Source organism: Hibiscus syriacus, unplaced genomic scaffold (genome assembly GCF_006381635.1).
Source record: "Hibiscus syriacus cultivar Baekdansim isolate YM2019G1 unplaced genomic scaffold, ASM638163v2 tig00110597_pilon, whole genome shotgun sequence".
NCBI lineage: Eukaryota > Viridiplantae > Streptophyta > Magnoliopsida > Malvales > Malvaceae > Hibiscus > Hibiscus syriacus.
This window is the reverse complement of record NW_024062795.1, coordinates 876,336-897,869: the sequence shown is the minus strand read 5'-3', so window position 1 is coordinate 897,869 and position 21,534 is coordinate 876,336. Positions and strand designations below refer to the sequence as shown.

At 33.5% G+C, this 21,534-nt stretch overlaps 1 protein-coding gene and 1 pseudogene across 1 annotated transcript; both read left to right on the top strand.

Moving 5' to 3' along the window:
• LOC120134335 lies at positions 1-12,502 on the top strand (annotated as a pseudogene).
• Positions 12,503-13,674: 1,172 nt separating this feature from the next.
• Positions 13,675-15,763, top strand: LOC120134332 (endoglucanase 16-like). The gene is made up of 6 exons (XM_039150766.1): positions 13,675-14,015; positions 14,099-14,512; positions 14,585-14,662; positions 14,746-14,897; positions 14,995-15,268; positions 15,344-15,763. The coding sequence occupies exons 1-6, from the start codon at positions 13,797-13,799 to the stop codon at positions 15,671-15,673; spliced, it is 1,467 nt and encodes a 488-aa protein (XP_039006697.1). The 5' UTR covers positions 13,675-13,796; the 3' UTR covers positions 15,674-15,763.
• The last annotated feature ends 5,771 nt before the right edge of the window (positions 15,764-21,534 follow it).

Here is a 21,534-nt window from a genome sequence, read left to right as displayed (position 1 = left end):
TCTAAAATTTTTACATTCCCACTTCCAGCAAAGTCTAGAAAGATGATAGCTTACGTGGAACGAATCCTACAAGATACCGACGGGGAACTCAAACCCGATCACGATATTTCGAGCATATCTAAATTCCTCGACCTCCAAGGCAGCATCGAGAGTGGCGGCAGTACCAGCATAGCCAGCAAAGATTTCGGCTGTCTTTATTCGTCTGAGCCGTTGGCTTTCATTAAACCGTCGGGAGCAGATGATATAGCTCGGGTCGTTAAGGCCGCGTCGCGGGCTCTTCACATGACGGTTGCGGCAAGGGGTAACGGCCACTCCGTCAACGGTCAGGCGATGAACGATGGAGGGCTCGTTATAGACATGCGTTCCACGGAGGAAAATCATTTCCAGCTCTTAACAATAGACGGTTCCCCTTCCCCTAATTACATCGATGTCTCCGACGGGGCATTATGGGAAGACGTGTTGACACGGTGTGTTTCGGAGTTTGGTATGGCACCAAGGTCGTGGACCGATTACTTGGGCCTAACGGTGGGTGGGACGTTATCGAACGCCGGTGTCAGTGGTCAGGTTTTCCGTTATGGTCCCCAAATATCGAACGTAATGGAATTTGAGGTTGTAACCGGAAAGGAGAAATAACCGTCTGCTCTGAAACTCGGAACCCGGAACTCTTTTTCGGAGTCCTCGGCGGACTGGGCCAGTTCGGTATAATTACCCGAGCAAGGGTTAAGCTTCAGACAGCTCCAGACATGGTGAATTTCAGTGCATGAGTAACGCTTTTACGTATGTATTCTTGGTTTTTCCACGACGATAATTTTGTTTTTATTTATTTATGTGATTAGGTAAGATGGATAAGGGTATTGTACTCCGAGTTTGAGGCGTTCACTCGGGATGTTGAGTTTCTGGTGAGTCGGAAAGACGGCGAATCGTTTGATTACGTAGAAGGTTTCGTATTTTCCAACAATGATGATCCGGTTAATGGCTGGCCATCGGTACCATTTGATCCAGACCATGGGTTCAACCGGAAACTTATCCCTCCAACCGCTGGTCCCGTCCTCTACTGCCTCAAAGTGGCTTTCCATTACCGCCACAGTGACCAGCCTTCGACCGTTGATACGGTAATATAATATACAAATTTCGTTTTTGGCTTTTTTAATAATCTCGTGCATCAGGTAGTAAACTTAACAGGATAGAACCGTAAGCAGTCAATGAATGATTTAAAAATATGACTGGGGTTTTGACTTTTTAAGTGGGTCCCTATAAAGCTATTGACCCCGAACAAAAAATGGGTCCCTTCCGTCAACCATTTGCACGCCGAACGATGAAAAATAAAGTCAAAGAAAACTCCGAGATTGCTTACACGTATATGGATGACGGGCCTATTCTTGTCTCCATCATAACAAGAATAGAAAACTCACTCTTGTTATGGTTTTTTTATTATTAAAAATTAAAAGGAAAATAAAATATCTGAACTTTTATTATTCATCAGTCATCACTTCATTTTTATTTTTAAAATTAATTTAACTTTCCCAAAAACTAGTAATTGAGTGGTTCTACGACTAAGTTTTCAATTTTTAAACTGAATATTCGGCTTTATAAATGTTTTATTTGTTGTTCGAATTTTAAATATTTTATCTTGCAATGGAATTTATGACTAAAAAATAAGTCACTTTCGTGAACTGTGGGATTAGAGAGAGTTAATATTGTAATTTAAGGCATCAGTAACTGTCGTATCACGTTGATGATTGAGATTTTGGCTGACGTTTTGGTCCCCACAATTGTATTGTGTGTTCCACAAATGGCAAAAAAAAAAAACCCATCATCTTATATTCTTCTGGAATCTGTGATTTCATGAGTGGCTTTTATAATTTCTATTTTCCGGATCGAATGACGTGATTGCCCCTATCCCCATCTTTATTTTTACTGGATTCTCCGTGCAGGCCGTGAGTGGGCTTCTTGAACTGCTAGGTTTCGTGGAGGGGTTGAAGTTCCTGGTCGATGTGAGCTACGTGGAATTTATATTGCGTGTGAAGCAGGTGGAGCAACAAGCAAGGGCCAGCGGCATTTGGGACGCCCCACATCCATGGTTGAACCTCTTCATCTCCAAATCAAGCATCGCTGCTTTCGATCGGACTGTGTTTAAGGAGATGCTGAAAGATGGAATCGGTGGTCCCATGCTGATCTATCCTCTTTTGCGAAGCAAGTGAGTATTCTCTCCAACACATTTTTATCGACCCTGGATTACATTCAAACACATGTCACATTGGATTCCAATCACCTGGCCTTTTTTAACTGTGGTTAATATTACTGTAAAGTTAAGAGAGTCAAACACGTGTCATATTGGTTTCCAATCACCGCTGTAGTTTTCATCTTACTCTGGGATCAACCGTACCAAACTCTAGCCGTTTACACTCGAGAAGCTTGTTGTGTTTGGCTGTTCAAATCGTCTTAGATGTTTGGTTTTTGGGGTCCCACCCGTAATAATAAAATATATGGCCCGAATTAATGCCAAATGATAAAAAACCAAAAATTTACAGGGGTGTTTTGGTCATTGACAGTAATTATGGATAACGAGATTTGTAAGTTTAGTTCATATAGGGTATATCATTTCCGTCTTATTTTTAATATCTTTGTAGTAATTTTACATAACTTATATTTTTTATAAGTTTTTGTTATTGTAATTTTTGAAGGCTTACAACTAAGGTAGTAGAGTAGTGTTGCCTTAGTTTAGGTTTTAACTCATTTGACTTTATTCATTCTCGTAGCTTGCTATCGTTGATTTCTGTGCATTATTCTCTTCATGTTTCCTCTTTTTAAATTTAGTCGGGACTTACGTTTCTGTCGATATGCAGAGATTTTTACGCATGGATTTATTTGCAGGGATTACTTCCCATTATGACTGCATATGAATAATGTCCAACTATGTATTTATTTATTTATACATGCATTGTATTTTATCTTTATTTTTAATTTTCTGACTGCCAGAGGTCTTCCATGGAAGCTGATCTTAATCTGGCGTTGAGGGCAGCCTACTATCCTACCTCCGTTTACCCCATTGTATATGGAAATAGGGTTTTGTTGTTGTTGTTGTTGTTGTAAGTTTAGTTCATATAGTTTTCAGCATCAGTCATGTAATACCCCAAAAATTTAGACAATGACCAAAATGAAAATTTGGAAAGTTTGATAGTCAAAGTAGAAAATTTGGAAAAAGTTTAGGGAATTAAGTGATAATTTACTAAAAAGAATTTTATTCCATAAATGGATAGTTTACTCTTGAGAGTGGAGTTTTATAGAAATCAGATTTTTGGATTTGAAATTTTAGTAAAGAAAAAAAATTAGAAAGAGTCAAAGTCCGATAAGGAATCGGTAATTCCGATCGAATTGGGATTTTAAAAAAATTTGAAGGATGTTATAAAATGGTTGGAAATATTATTTTAATATTTTGGATCAAAGAAATTTGGTTTGGAATTGAGCAATTTTTCAGATTTAATCGAAACAATGGAATTTAGTGACTAAAACATAAACTTTTGAAAATTCAAGGGGAAATTCGGAAATAAAAGTTAAAATAATTCATATTTGACTTTGTATTATGATAATGATCAGATGGTTTGGTTTTATGGTGAATATGAAAATTCATTAATGGAAAAAATGGAAATTCCTATTGGATTGAATAAAAAAATGTAATTATAATATATATTGCCATGTGTTAGATCTATTATATTATAAAATATCAAATATGGTGGAGCATCTTTAGCTTCGTCTTCATCCAAGACCGACATCTCCAAACTTGTAAGGTATGTGCTTTTGTTTTGAATTTTGAAGCAATCTTGTTGAGAATTACACTTAGGTGTGATTAGGAAAAATATTCTACAATCAATTCTCTACATTTTGACATGAATATTACTAAGGTTTCATGTTCAAATTCATCTTGAGTTGATGAAGGGGATTTTGATTCTTGTGTTTTATGGGTTTTGAAGAGTTAAGTAATTTTAAAGAATTGGTTGTAAGAATTAATGAAGAACCTAAGAATGAAGTTAAAGAAAACAGTTTGAATTTTGAATCTTACAGTAGGTTCGAAAATTTACCAGAAATTATATAAAAATAATTTAGAGCTTATTTTTATATATTTGTGTTCATATATCGATCTAGTTTCGTTTAAAACAAACGGGGATCAATTTCAAGGTGTATACAAAAAGATATGAATTTTTAACCAAGGAAGGGTCAGAAAATTCGAACAGCAGATTCTGCAAAACAGATTATGTTGATCAACTTTGAAAATTCACCATAAATTGTACAGAATGAATTAGAAAGAGTTCTTTATATGGATAGATTCATATTCAAGTATAGTTTTTAATGGAAGAAACGGAATTGAATTCCAATATGTACATCAATATAGAATACTGATTCTTTTAAGGCAGTGCAAGTTGTCGGAATATGGAAATTTTAGAAAGTTTGGTGATTGTAATACAAACTTCGAATTGTTGGGAGTGTTTATTGTAATTATGCCTTTGTATGGGTACTTGGTTTATAATACTTTCAATACTGAAATTTTTGGTATTAAAAATTTAAGTGATAAAATGGTGAATGACCATTTTGAGTAAATTGGAAAAGTGGGTTCGAATGTTAAAAAGGAATTAATAAGTACTGAATTATTTTGTGGAAATGAGTTTGAAGTATGTTATGAAATTATTTTGGGATGTGTTTATGTTAGTACAATACTAACATATGAAATCGTTATGAATGGTGATTTATACAGATTGTGATTGAATTGTAATCGAAGCAAATCGAATATAAAAAGGGATTATGATGGACAATAGTGAGGCTCATATATTTTGAAAGATATAAAGTGTCAAGGTGAGTGCAATACATGCATGAAATTATACATGGATGTTTTATACATTATAAGGAAGACTTGTGATAAGTCGACCTTGTTTATATCGGCATGATTTTATATTATTTTTTTATAAATTGACATTGATATGTCAGAGTCTGAAATTAAAATGCATTGATCATGAAAAATATGATATTTTACCATGAATGTTTTTCGGATATGAACTGTCCAATGTTAAATTTGATAATATACTTTGTCATGGATGGATCGAATAAAGTAGACTATATGCCAAAATAAGTCATTGAGGGATAGGATATAGTTGGCATGCCATAGAGTATAGCAGCTGCAGGTTTATAATATACTTCGGTGTATATAGTGGGCACGACCTTATGTGTAATACACTTCGGTGTATATGGTGGGCATGACCTTATTTGTAGTACTACGGTGCAAATATTAATCGAATACCCAGGGTCCTCAAGGTTTAATATTGGGTTATTGGCTATAGATTATTTTTTTTTGTTAATAAATGGTAATCATACAAATAAGCTTATGAGCTTACGGAATAATGACAAGTATATTGGAAAAATAAGCTCACGAGCTTATGTAATTTAAATGGTAAGTATTTTGGTAAAATAAGCTTACCAGGTTATGGGATAAATGGTAAGAGATTTTATATTATTTTGATCATGGTAAAATATTGGATATGTTAGTAAAATGATTTTATGGATATTTGATTTTTGATATTGAAAATCATGCATGAAATGTATTGCACTGTTAAATGTTTTAATTGTCTCACTAAGTATATACTTAGCGTGTGATGATTTTCACGCGTAGGTAAAAAGTCAGTAATGGAATAAAGAATTTAAAGCGTCATCAAAGATCGAGAAGTATATCTCAATATCAGTAAAACATCCTAAGTTGTAATGTTAAATTTATTAGTGACATGTAATTATAAATGTTTTATTTGCTTGTTAAACAAATTTGGAAACAAAATGGAATTTTATTGAAGTATATCTCAATATCAGTAACCATTGTTTTAAGTAAAAATTTTCAGAATGATTTTGGGGTACCGATTCCCCCAATAGGGAACCGATTCCCTACTGTTCACTGTTATTGTTTACTGTTTACGGATACTGTTTATTATTCATAAAAAATCTTTTGAATTAAATTTGTTTATAACGTAATATAAATTATATGATATTATATTTTTTATAATATCATTTACTATTTTAAGAAGATAAATTTTAAATTGCTTATGAATTGAAAAATAATTTTAAAAATTCGGATGACATCTATAATCTATATATTTATAATTATACAGATTATAAATATTACAAGTCGGCCTTCGATACTCTAGAGACGAGAAAAACAAATTTATTCGCAAACCAAGCCTATAATGACACATAATTTGTCTGCGCTCCAGCAACTATTTTTCCCTTGTACGAATTTACCCCTGATGTATATATTTTCTTTTATATATTGATTTTTTAAAGAAAATAAGTCAGTATGTTTATTTAATTTATTAAATTTTGATTTTTATATTTTAAAAAATTAAATAATTCAATTAGATAATAATATTATATTACCAATATGAAAATAGACATTCCATAACAAAATAACTAAGTCAACAATTGGTCAAAGTTTTCGTTTTGGCAGAATATTGAGATAATTAACTGTAAATTAGTTCAATGAAATGATATGTTAGATCTTTTAAATAAAGTTAAATATTTAAATTTTAATGTGCTAAATGAAAAAAATAAAATTAAAAGAATCAAAAAAATAAAATTAAAAGAATCATTCTTATAACGAGTCTCTTTAATATTTAATCTAAATTAATTAATCAATAAATCAATATCATACAAAATTTTCAAATAAAATTCATAATTAGACTCATAAATTTATTAACTTTAATATTTATCAATAATTATAATATTTTTAGTTATTTCTCTTTTTTTCAATAGATATTTTTAGTTATTTCTATGTTTATATTTAATTTATAATATTTTCCTATAATATCTTATTTTTTCCAACGCGATATTTGTCTAAAATATAATTGATCAAAGTTGCCCAGAAAAAGAAATATAATTCTAGAAATGATACACGTGGAAAACTGGGATTCTTTTGTCCCAACTTTCTCGATTATATACGGGATAAGATAGTGACTATAGACATCAATTTTTGTCTTAATTTTCTATATTTTTCTTAAGCTAAACTGTTTTTTTTATATATTTGATGAGTGTTCAGAATCATTAATTTTTGTATGTTATTTTTTTGGTTTTGAGGAATTATTACTGTTAAATTGGTCGTATTATGTTTGTTTACATGCAGGTCATTACTTTCTAGAATTAGTGACAAAACGGACGTATTCTGCATTTTTTTATTATTTGGTCACGGCTGGAGATATGGGCACGACTCTGGACATCACGCGGTCTGACGTGGCAGTTTTTAGAATGTCCAATTAGTGACGGCTTCTAGAAGTCTTTCTCCACACGCCTTCTGGAAGATTGACGAACAGAGTTGCATTAGGAGACTAGTTTATGTTTGAATTTAAATTTAAAAACAATTATCATTAGGATTATTTTATTTATTTTATTTGTTTATCCTTTAAGCTTTGAGATGCTATAAATACCCATTTGGGGTAAGCCTAAACTCATCACTCAAATTACAATATTATTTTCTCTCTAGTTTTATAAAATCTTTCTCCTTTTTACTTTTCAAGTTCTTTTCATTTTTCTTTATTTTCAACTTTTATTTTTAAAATGCTAAGTATGACAAAAGTCATACTTAGCTAAATTTTTCATAAGCCGAGAGCTGACGCGATAACTCAATTCCAACAGGAGAATTGAAACAAATCCTTAATATATTCGAAATATCTCTCTCAATCTCTGCGCTTATTTTTCAAAATCAAAACAGTTTTCAAAATCAAATATCGACTTTGGTCAAGAGGTTGTTTCTATTAAATGTGTGGGAGGAAGATTCGGCTTATAGAAAGCAAATTCGACTTCCTGGGAACACACTTGGCGAGATGGCTTCGCCAAGAGGGAATTGAGATCGGAATTGACGTTTATTGAAGCAACAATCCGAGTCGGTCGCCACGAACTTAAATTGTAATTGATCTACGACAATTGATGTTGATATAATCAATTCCCGAAGCCAGAATCAAAGGTTGTCTTGGGTATTCGGTATACAAGATAAAGTCACAGGGATAGCCCTTATAGACAAAGTAACCGACGTGAATCCCGAAGAGAAAATCTTATTCGATGATCTAAAGGAAATTGAGTCAAAGCAAAGCTTGAGGCTATTTTTACTGTATTTATTCACAAATTTTATTCTCTTATTTTTTATTTAAATTGTTTTTATTTATTTTTACCATTTTAATTTCATTTTACTAAACCCCCATTTTACTATTTTTCACTTGGTTAAAACCATTCAAACATTAATTTGTGATTTTCTAAGTCCTTGTGGATTCGACCCTTACTTCTCTATACTGCGAAAATTCCTTATTTATTAACCGAGAAGAATGAATTTATTTTGACATCGAAAACGACAGTTGCCAAATTGGCGCCGTTGCCAGGGACTTCGCCAAAGTTAATAATTTTTGTTTGCTTTTGATTTATGACCAGGTATAATTCGGGAGCATTAGTGGAGTACGACCCGGAGATTGAAGACAAAGCTAGAAGACTTCATGCACAGACGTTTCGGGAAAAAAGGAGACAACAAACAGATCCATAAGAAGAATCAAATTCAGGTAATATAAATCCAATGGCCGATCCTACTATCCAGGAGTTAGCCGCGACACCTACTGAACAAGTGCCTTTGAGCATTGATTTTCCACAAGGAGAAACTCCGTACCAGTTGAAAACTGGCCTTATTCATCTCCTCCCTACATTCCGCGGATTACCGAACGAGGATCCACACAAACATCTCAAGGAATTTCATATGGTCTGCTCAAGCATGAGACCACAGGGAGTAACCGAGGACCAAATAAAACTCAGAGCTTTTCCTTTTTCCTTAGCCGATTCGGCTAAAGAGTGATTATTTTATCTTCCTCCTAATTCTATTACTACATGGGCTCATATGACTCGTCTTTTTCTTGACAGGTTTTTCCCTGTGGCGAAAGTAAGTGAACTACTAAGGAGAATACTTGGAATCAAGCAGCTTGATGGAGAGTCACTTTACGACTACTACTGAACAAACACTCCTTCAATACTTTTATGAAGGATTATCTCCCCTGGAAATGAAGATGATCGATGCTGCCAGCGGCGGAGCCTTGGTGAATATGACTCCTACTGAAGCTAGGAACTTAATATCGACGATGGCTGTAAATTCCCAACAGTTCCGCACAAATAATGAACTTTCTCGAAGGGTTTATGAGATAAGTTCATCTTCCTTAGAAAATAAAATAGATAAGTTAACAGAAGTCGTAAACTCTCTTGTTGCAGGAAAAACATGACAAAACCGATTATGTGGAATATGCGCATTACCTGATCATCTGACAGACGATTGTCCACTGATTCAAGACGACGCATCAACTCAAGTCAATGCAGTCGGGAATTTTCTGGGACCTCCCCAAAGAGCTTATAATCCTTACGGTAGTTCATACAACCCAGGATGGAGGGATCATCTGAACTTCAGTTATGCTTAGAATCCGAGACCGAATCAAGGCTATCAAGCGAGACATCCACCATCGCAACAACCGCAGAAGTCATCATTAGAATCGATTGTCGAGAGGTTAGCACTATCCCAAGAAAAATTCCAGACTCGAACTGAAGCCCACTTCCAAGAGATGGACATATAGATAAGCCAACTGACTCAAGCCGTAGGGAGATTAGAGTCACAAATGAGGCTATCATCACAAACTGAGCCGAATCCAATAGAGATGTTAGCGCCATCACCCTCCGAAGCGGTAAAATTGTTGAACAACCAGACCCAAAAGAAGTAAGTGCAAGGTCCCGGAAGAAAGAAGAAAATTTGAACTCTCAGGGGGAAGAAGAAGCAGTTGACACAGGATCCCAGAAAGAGAATGATGAAGAACAAATGGACGACACGACGCCATCCCCCTATGACGTGCACCGCCTTTTCCATCGTGGTTAGTTAAAAAGGATATAAAAAACTGAGGAAAAGGAAATATTAGACGTACTTCAGAAGGTAGAAGTTAACATACCTCTCCTTGAGGTTATCCGGAAAGTTCCAAGGTATGCCCGGTTCTTGAAGGATCTGTGCACTAACAAAAGGTGACTTATCGAAAACGAAAAGGTGGATTTAGGTGCAATTGTCTTAGCAGTTTTCTAACGACCGCTTCCACCAAAGTATAAAGACCAAGGTATGTTTTCAGTACCTTGTAAAATCGATGAGGTTAAAATCAAGCGAACTATGTGCGATCTAGGTGTCTCTATCAATGTAATGCCTCTCTCCGTCTATAATTTAATTTCCACCAAGCCTTTGAAGAAGAAGAGAGTTACACTTCAGCTAGCCGACAAATCAATTACTTATCCTGAAGGACTCATAGAAAATGTTCTAGTAGAGGTAGAAGATTTAATTTTCGTTGCTGATTTTTATGTGATTGATATGGAAAATGATCGAAGCAAAATTGGTTCTGAAATCCTCCTCGATCATCCCTTTATGAGCACGACAAATGCAAAAATTGACGTTCAAAGCGGTATTCTTACTATGGAGTTCGACGGTGAGATCTTAAAATTTGATGTTTATAAAACAATTAGATATCTGGATATGTGCATAGTATTAATTTTGTTGGCGTTATTAAACATGTTGATGATGAATCTAACTTTGTTGATGATTTATGCAAGGAATCAGGTGATAAAAAAGACGACATAAGGGAGTTGAAAAATATTTCAGTTGTTGATTCAAATTTGAACTTAACTTCTTTAAAAACAAAAGATTTACCCTCCCTTTTCTAGGCACCAAAAATTAAGTCGAAACCATCGAGGAATCATTTGAAGAAATTAATTTTTGGTAAAAAATATGTTTTGACGGTCGTTCTTTTCGACAAGATTCTTAATTTGGGAAATATTCGAAGAAATCTTAATGAGAACTTTCGAATTTCTCATAAGAAATTTCTTAGTTGGAAAAAATGAATGAAGTGGAAGTGTCTGTCACGGAACTTGTTGTCTGAATTAGGCCGTCGAACTAACGACGTTAAACAAAAGCGCTTCATGGGAGGCAACCCATCGTTTATCCGTTAAATTTTTATTTTTACTTTTTATTTTCATTCGATCAAGCATGTTTAATTTAATTTTTATTTTTATTTTGCAGGAACCAAATATTTTTATTCAAACTTAAGCGACGAAGAATTGCGAAATTTCCATTCGAACAGTGCCAAATTCAGATCCTATAGCGCAGTACACGGTCGAACAAAAAAAAAGGAGAAGCTTGTGTGCACCGTTTCATTAACGACACACGTTACCAAAACCCAAGGGAGGCTTGGGCACACGTTAGCAAACCCCATTTTTTCTCTTCCCCTTTTTCGTTATCTTCCTACCGCCCAACACTTCAATCCCTTCTCTTCCTCTTTTATTTTACTATGTCGTGGACCCTATCCTATCACCTTTCATCAACCTTTTTTAATTTTCAAAACACTTTATCATTAAATATAAAACTCATTTTGACTTCTATTCAAACTCCTTTCCCCTCCCAAGCATGACAGTACCCAATTAAACCCCATTCACACTTCTTCCCTTCATCTTCTCCAACTCGACCACCACTCGAAACGCACGCCACTCATCGCTCCTCGTCCTTTTCACTGCCGGTGGCTTCAACGAAAAAAAAATCTACTCGCTTCAACGTGTTCACGCCACTCGTTCCTCCCTAATCCGCTATGATGCGCACGCGAAACCGACCCGACAACACCAATGCTCGCTCCACGATGGTACGTATAAGGAATCAATCGAACGACGCTGCCACTCTTCCGGCCCGGACCGAACACTGTTCGTCATACCTCTTCGCTGCTCCCCATCACTGTCCTTCTAGTCCACGCCAACCAAAGTCACTACTTCCTCTCGTCCACAACAGTCAACTTTCTCATCATGTTCGATGAGTTCGGCAACATTCGAAAATACTCTTGAGGTAAATTTCGATTTTATTTTGATTAATCCATTACTAATGTACTATATCGTTTATTGTTTTACAGGATATTAGATGATGATTTTCCACCAACGAGTTTCCAGTTCACGACATCAAATCGGGCAGTCCACTTCACCATCCTAGCGTCTTTCACCGTGACAGAGGCCGTGGCCGTGGTTGACATTATAATAATCAAATATATATATTCATTTTTGTCGTTATAATAATCAAATATATATATTCATTGATTTTAATAAAATATTGCACGGTTTCTTTATAATGTGTTTATAGGTGGGATAATCGAACATCAGTGGCGTTACCTGACAGCGAGATCTTCTACATGGTGGCATTGCTCCGGTCGGTGCCGGATGTCCATTGGTTGAGAAATCGGTGGCACAAAACAATGAGATAGTGGAGTGGTGCACCAAACAGGATTTGGATTTCAAGTAATATCTCCCTCACTACCTGTCCAAAGATGATTGGAAACGACAATTTGGGAATCAATGGACGAGATTTGTGGAGAGGAAGGCTAGATTTGATCCCAAGGCTCTCCTTGCACCTGGTCAAAAACTCTTTGATAGGGCCCATCAATCTTAATTACTTGGAAAATACTATGGTTATTGTTAATATCACATTTATGGACTCGGTATATATGCAACTTGTAATAAATATGGATGTAATTATTGAAAATAGAAAGAAGAAAAAAAAATCAGAAGATCAAATTAATAGCAACCTTTAAATCTTTGGTCATATCTTAGCCCTATCAATATATGGACCGCAGTTTATATATTAATACTAATTTAATCTTCGAAATTTAAAAAAAATATGAAAATATATATATATAAAATATATTAACGCTTTTACCTGAAATATCGATACTTGGGTGTTAATAGCGATACCCAATATTGATCATGCCTAAGTTTGAAATCATGGTTGATATAATTAGTTGTGTAAGTCATTCTATTCTATGATTACATAAGTTATATCATGATCCTTAAAATAGATTTGAATTTTATCTGCTCATTCCAACTTACGAATAAGTTGAGAACTATTTAGATGTCAGTTTGTGATATCTCTTACCGATCGAATATCCGGATCGAGTAATGTGTGTTATATTTTATTGGTGTTAGAGATTAATGTTTAGTCTATTTTAAGATTAAATTGAACTTATATTGTGTAAATGACTCTAGGAGTATTGAACTATGATTTAAATTTCGTTGTGAATAAATGCCTTACGAGTAATCATTATGACTTTATTAAAAAAATAACTAAGAATCATTATAAAACTCTCGTTCAAGACTATAAGAAGGGACTTCTTTTTCTTTTCCCTCTTTAAGTCCTTTTTGAGATTTACTAAATTAAGAGTTGTTGATCATGTACAATTCCAATATGAACAACCGATAAATTAAAAACAACATACATATTATTATCAAATAAATATCAATTCAATTGATATGTTATCCACGTAATATATAAATATATATGTAAAAGTACACGAGTTTAAATCTATATAATTAACAGAAACGTTCAGATTTACGAGTGCAATATCATACCAAATATACTGCAATTTGGGAGTTATGGTTCCCGGAAATACCTGAACAAACCCTTTTTTCTAATAATAGTGTAATTAATTTTACCGTCGACTAATAATAGGTCCCGTTTTGAAGAAACAAAACAGAAAATCCATACTAAATTTAACGTTTTGGGAGTCCTTATAAACTCTTCCATCTTTTCCATTCACCACAGCCCAAAGTTTGGAAAAAGAAAGCGAAAAAAATAAAAACTGAGAGCTCCCATGCCCAAGAGCTCTTAGAAAGACTTTGGTTTCTGGGCATAGGATTAGTATAGATATCTAATCGTATTGAAATTAGAATTGGTGTTTTTTGTTTCCATGGGCAGTCTTGGAAGAACATCAGCAGCTGCCGTCGTTGCATGGTTGGCTCTTTTCCAGTGCTGTCTAATCGGTGTTAGTGGTGAAGATTTCAACTACAGGGAAGCCCTCACAAAGTCCATCATCTTCTTGGAAGCACAAAGGTCAGGGGAACTCCCTCCTAATAATAGATTAAAATGGAGGGGAGATTCCGCTCTTGACGATGGAAAAGAAGCAAATGTAATTAATCAAACACCCTTTCGATACCTTTATGTTTCGATTTATAATCGTTTTCATTATTTGCATACATGTTTATCGACCAGGTCGACCTTGTGGGAGGGTATTACGATGCAGGAGACAACGTGAAGTTTGGGTTGCCAATGGCCTTCACCATCACCACCCTGGCATGGTCCGCCATTGCTTACAAAAACGAGCTTCATTCAGCTGGGGAGTTGGAAAATGTTTATGCAGCTCTTCGTTGGGGCACCGATTACTTTCTAAAATGCGCTAGCAGAAAGAACAAATTGTTCGTTCAGGTTGGTGACCCTAATGAAGATCATAAATGTTGGGTAAGACCGGAGAATATGAAGACGCCAAGAACCGTGTTGCAAATTAATGAAACCGTGCCTGGAACAGAGATTGCAGCTGAAACTTCAGCCGCAATGGCTGCTTCTTCTATTGTCTTTAGAAGCGTTGATCAAGCTTATGCACGTCGCCTTCTTAACAAAGCCAAATCGGTATGCATATAGGGTTTTTTTTTCTTCTGATTGCTTGTAAGTTTTGAACCTTAAATTTATTTTTGTTTGCAGCTTTTCAAATTTGCTAAAAAGCACAAAGGAACTTACGATGGAGAATGCCCCTTCTATTGCTCTTTCTCTGGCTATCATGTAATCTCTCCTTCTCTTAATAAATACTATATCTTAACTCAAAACAGAAGCATGTGATTAGAGAATGGTGTATTTGTTTGCAGGATGAGCTGTTGTGGGCTGCAGCATGGTTACACACTGCCACCCAAGGCAAAACCTACTGGAAGTTTATCACAGACGAAGGAGTGGATGCGGTTGTGGATGAGTTTAACTGGGACCTTAAATATGCTGGGACCCAAGTCCTCCTTTCCGAGGCATATTATTAACCCAAAACATTACTTAATTCACTCAATGTTAAACCCTTTTCTGCAATGAATCTCACCACTGTGTGTATATATATATATATTGCAGACTTACTTTCGATTCCATGATGTGGCTTTGAAATCCAACAAGGACCATGCCGAAAGTTATATTTGCTCGGTGCTTCCCGAGAGTCCTTATTTCAAAGTTCCCAAGACTCCAGGTGGTTTGATTCACTTGAGAGATGGAGCAAACCTTCAGTATGTTACCGGAGCTTCATTTCTCTTCACAATCTATGGTGATTTGCTACATCGTTACAGGGAAAAGGTCCAATGTGGTTATAAACAGTTTGAAGCTAAACACCTCTGGGCTTTCGCTAAGCAGCAGGTAAGAAAAAGGGAACTTTAATCATTTTCGATGCATTTGAATTGAATGATATATTCCTTCATATTTCACTTGCAGATGGATTATATACTAGGGAAGAACCCACAAGGGAGATCATACATGGTTGGGTTCGGGAAGAATCCACCGAAACAAGCGCACCACAGGGGTGCGTCGGTGCCGTTATCGGAAGCTAACGAAGACGTCAACTGTGCCATGAGCTTCGCCCGGTGGTTCAACAAGGATCAGCCGAACCCGAATGAGTTAACCGGAGCTATTCTTGGTGGACCTGATATGCAAGATAACTTCAGTGATCTACGTTGGACATCGATCTACACTGAGCCATGCACTTATGTCAACACTTTAGCCGTCGCTGCTTTGGCAAAGCTTGCTAGCCCTAACTGCCCATAGTCTCCTTTTTGAACTTATTTTCCCCCTACTTTGCTACTACTGTGTATTAAAGGGAACAAAAAGACCAATCTAATACATGAAATTAACTTATATTGTGGTGCATTCAACACGTTACTTTTCTTTCTTTATATAATATTATATATGCTTTATTATTGATACAACATCAGTGAAAATATAATATAATTTTACTGGCGGTTTTAAAATAAGTACAAATTTTTTTTTAAATCAATATAATATTTATAATTATCTTGAGATAACTTGTAAAATCATTTTGTTTACTAATGATATTCCAAATAATAATCATACATATATTACCCTAAATAACTCATTAACAAACCCAGAACAAAACAAAACATATATCATTTAATCCAATTATATATATTAATGTAGAACTAGCTAATTAGTAATTACATACTTAAAATAAATTTTGAATATAAAATATGTAACTTCCTAAATTCGTCCCAAATATTACAATGAGATCTCGTCAATCGCATACTCTATCTAAAAAAATCTTCAAAGATTTAAACATCATTTACATACAAAAGTTAACAAGTATTTATTTTTCAACTATGTAATATAGTATCCAAAGTCCACTAAGTAAATAGTATATATATATTTACAAGTGCAGAAAACTATATAAACATATCATATACAAAATATTATTAATATTAAATATATCTAAAGTAATAAAATTATACGTAATAGCGAAGATCTATGTCACAAAAATAAAAGGTATATAGAAGTATTACATTGATGTATCATAGATCTTAGTCATACACATTCACGACTAGCTTCATGGATTGCTAAGATTTCTGCATGATTAGAAGAAGTTACTGAATCGTTTGCTTCATGGAGCGCTAAGAGATTGTTGTACCACCATATGTAAAAACATATCCAGTATGTGATTTACTATTATGAGGATCCGACATAAATCCTACATCTGCAAAATCAATCAACTCTGCTTTGGATTTATTATAGAAAAACAAACCCATATCTTTTATGCCTTGGAGATAATAAAATACTTGCTTAACTATAGTCCAATGTCTTTGAGTTGTGCATAAACTAAATCTTGCCAGCAAATTTACAGAAAATGATATATCAGGTCGGGTATGACTAGCAAGATACATCAATGCCCAAATTGCACTGAGGTATGATACTTTGTGACCAAGAAAAACTTCATCATCTTCATAATAATGGAAATGATCTTTACTCGGTTCAAGTGCTCTTACAACCATTGGGGTAGTCACTGGATGTGCCTTATCCATATATAATCATTTTAGCACTTTTTCTATATATGTTGATTGATGCACAAGGATTCCATCTTTTAGGTGCTCAATGTGCCACCCCAAACAAAATTTTGTTTTTCCAAGGTCTTTCATCTCAAATTCTTTCTTCAAATAATAAATTGTAGTTTGAATCTCTTCAGAAGTTCCAATGATATTTAAATCATCAAATATATACTGCAATAATAACGTATACAGTTCCAGACTTCTTAATAAAAATGCACAGGCAAACTGGATCATTCTTATAACCGTTTTTAACAAAAAATCGCTTAGGCAATTATACCACATGTGTTCGGATTATTTCAGTCCATAGAGGGATCTATTCAATTTGATTGAATAATGTTCTCGAGAACCTGAATTCACTACTTCTGACAGTTTAAATTTCTCAGGGAGTTTCATGTAAATGTTAGTATCTAGTGGGCCATACAAATAAGCTGTTACTATATCCATTAGGCGTAAATCGAGCCCTTCTCTTATAGCTAAACTTATCAAAAATCTAAATATAGTTGCATCCACCACAGAAGAATATGTCTCATCATAATCAATTCCAGGTATTTGTGAGAATCCTTGTGCAATCAAATGTGTTTTATATCTCTCAATTTCTCATTTTTCATTTCTTTTACACACAAAGGCCCATTTGTATCCCACTGGTTTCACACCTGCAGGTGTACGAATTAATGGTCCAAATACTTCTCTTTTCGCTAGCGATTTCAATTCAGCTTCAATTGCTTCTTTCCATTTTGGCCAATCATCTCTTTGTTTACATTCTTCAATTGATTTTGGTTCATGGACCTCTTTGTCATTCATAACATCTAGTGCTACATTGTATGCAAAAATATCATCGATGTCGATTTGATTTCGGTTCCATTTAATATTGGGCATGACATAATTAATAGAGATATCTTCATTTTTAAGTACTTGAGTTTCTTTTGAAACTATTTTCCTAGTCATGTCTAAATTCTCTTCTGGAGATCTTGGTAAAACCATTATTTCCTCGATTTGACCATCATTCTTCTTTATCCTTTTTCTTTTTCAAGGATTCTTATCTTTGGAACCAATCGATATACCATGCTTCAGACATGCATTAGACCCATTAGCAACTAGAATTTGTCCTTCTAGGACTTCAAGTGTTATTGGGGCATTCACAACTAGTATCTGTGACTTAGTCACTCTCTTTGAGACAGTAAATGCGTCTAGCAATTCATTAGCTAAACTTTGTAAATAAATAATATTTTAAACTTCTAATTCACATTGCTTAGTACGAGGATCAAGATGAGATAATGATAATTATTTTCAATTAATTTCCTTTACCAGTTGTTTGATCTCCCTCTAATGTTGGAAAAACTGAATCGTCAAAAAGACAATTTGTAAAACGAGCAGTAAATAAATTCCTATTAGATGATTCTAGATATTTAATTATCAATGTGGATTCAAATCCAACACATATACACAACCTTCTCTGAGGACCTATCTTAGTTCTGTATGGTGGAGCTATTGGAACATATACGACACATTCAAAAGTTCTTAGATGGGATATATTTGGTTCCTGACCATGAACCAATTATAATAGGGAGATTTTATGATAACTTGTTGGCGTGATGCGAATCAATGTCTCCGCATGTAAAATTGCATGCCCCCAAGTAGTTTAGAAGTTTAGACTTCATGAGTAATAGTCTTGCTATCAATTGAAGTCACTTAATTAAAGATTCTGCAAGATCATTCTATGTATGAACATGAGGTACATGATATCCAACACTTATTCCAATGGACATGTAATAGTCTTTAAAAGACTGAGAAGTAAATTCTTCAGCACAATCGAATTAATGAGCAAGTAACCTCGCAAATACAAATTGCGAGTTGATAACAAAGATACATATGACCATCTAGTCGATGCATCGATTAAAACCATAAAGTACCTAAATAGTCCGCATGGGGGATGTATAGGTCCACATATATCCCTTTTAATTCGTTCTAGAAAAGTAATTGATTCATAATTTATCTTAGTAGGTGATGGACTAATTATCAACTTGCCTAGTGAAAATGCGACACATGAAAAATTATTTTGAAGAATATGTTGGCTCTTCAATGAATGTCCACATGAACTTTCGATTATTTTTTTGCATCATAATTGAACAGAGATAGCCTAATCGGTCATGCCAAACAATAAAATTATCAGTAAATTTTGGTTTACTATAGCATGTAATTCTATTGAATTGATCTTTGTGTAGTACAAACCAGTAGAGAATGTAGACAACTTCTCTAGAACTTGTTTATTGCCTGGAGTAATTCTCGTATTTTGAAGAAATTCATGATTTTCTTCACTTATAGTCTCAATATGATATCCATTTCGGCGAATATCTTTTAAAACTCAATAAATTTCTTTGAGACTTAGGGGGAATATAAAACACCAATGATTTCAAACTTTGTTCCCATTGGCAATATTATATTTGCTCTTCCGGAGCCTTCTACAATGTTTGTACTACCAAATATAGTGCTCACACTTCCTTATTTAATGCCAGGCATAAATCTTCATCATTTAATGCTAATTACCTTTAAGAGGTATTCATAATTTTCTTCAATGAAGAAAAAAATAGTCAAAAAATAATTATAATGTGCAATATATCCAAATTCAAATAGTTAAAATATTCAATGATAAAATGTCTCATAAAAGTAATAATAAATTATCCCTCAAAACATAAAACATAGCAATAATCCATAAATTATAACCTAGATAATTAAAAATAAACATAAGTTGATAGAGTTTAGTACGATCAATGAAAATTTGTGCTTAATTATTTCCTTTATGAGTAAAATAAAAATGAACAGTTTTCAAGTGGATTGTATTGCTAGCATCAAAATCACCTTTTAGGTGATCTCCATCAATAGATTCATGTAAACTTTCATCAATTTAATATTATATTTATTCTTGATGTTTTAATATGATTAAATTTTAAATTTTGATTTCATATTTATTATAATTTGGTTCTAACAAAAACAAAATGAACCATGATTTGAAACCAACCACAATATGATAATGAATTTATAGAATTTGTATTTATAAAAATGATATACATATTTCTTCATTCATTATATATGGAATGGTATAGTCAAACTCTACTTTGCTTTGTCTATTAGCGTGGACAACGGTTTCTTAGTTCATTGTTCATACTTAAATGGGAAAGAAACTACGCGAAAAACTAATAATAATAAAGGCTTTGAAAAGGATACATATATATTATATTAGAGAAGCAAAGCTAATGAAATTTGCAATAAAATAAGAGTCAAGGGAGAGGAGTTTCCAAGTGTAAAGGGAAGATTAGTTTGTTTATTATAAGGTTTGTTAGTGTTGTCAAATCCACTGCATAATAATGCCTTTTCATTGGAGACAGTGGATGGCATAAAATATGATTTAGTCTATGCAAAATCCGTTGATCTTTTTCATTCCACTCACACTATATTTTACCACATTTCAGTTCGTAAATATAAAATATTAATCTCGAACCTATTAAATAATTTCAATAATTAAAGAATTATTTTTTTTAAAGATATTGAGTTTAAATAATTATGTTTTTAGATTATATTTGTTAGTCATTTTACATAATTTTATTTTAATCTTAAATCTTAAAATCAAAAACTTTAACATTATGTATGACTTTAAATTCTAAGTTTTAAACATAAATTCTAATTCTAAATCTTAAGACTTGCGTTCTTAAATCTTAAATCTTAAATCCTAAATAAAACGTATATCATTAGAATAAATGAAGTACTAGTGTAAGTTAAAGTTTATATAATTTATATATTAGATAATTTTCCTATATAAATATTCATATTCAGCCTAGCTAGTTGACTGATAAAAAGGTATCAATAAGTTGTTTCAAAAACTTAAAGCCATGCCTGATAAAAGATAACATTAATTTGCTTCAAAAACTCAAAGCCGATGAATAATTCTTGCAATGGATGCTCTCCATTTTATAAAAGGCAATTCAAAGAGATTATACAGCAAATGCACTTTATTGTTTCAGAATCTACACATTAAACTATCATCTTTTATAGCAAATACACTATTGTTTCATAATCTACACTTTATTGCAATGGATAAACTCTAATCCTGGTGATTGATGATAAGAAACTCAAACAACAAAACATGTTTTAAAAGTTGAATTAATATATACGAGATATCTAGATTAAATCACTATTACAAACAAAAAACTTGTATATTATAATAAATTCATATGTATAAAGTAATGAACGAATCTTAAATAATATACAGTAAAGAAAAACATAAAATAAAACTATTCACACATGCCAAAACTAAAAAAAAACATGCAAAGTCATAAATCTCTTTACAAAGTAAGTGTCACTTAAGTAGTAAATCTCAATTTAAGAAGTCATGCCACGTGTGCTTTTAACAATGATAGTACATTATAACTTAATAGATGCTAAATTATGGAGATCTACACACCTGAGTGAAATTGGTAATGTTTGGTTCACTTTTGTTTAGCCTTGTCCAACAATATTTTTGGATCTTAGTGATAACATGTTTTAAAATAAAGGATAGATATAAGAGAGAAAATAGAT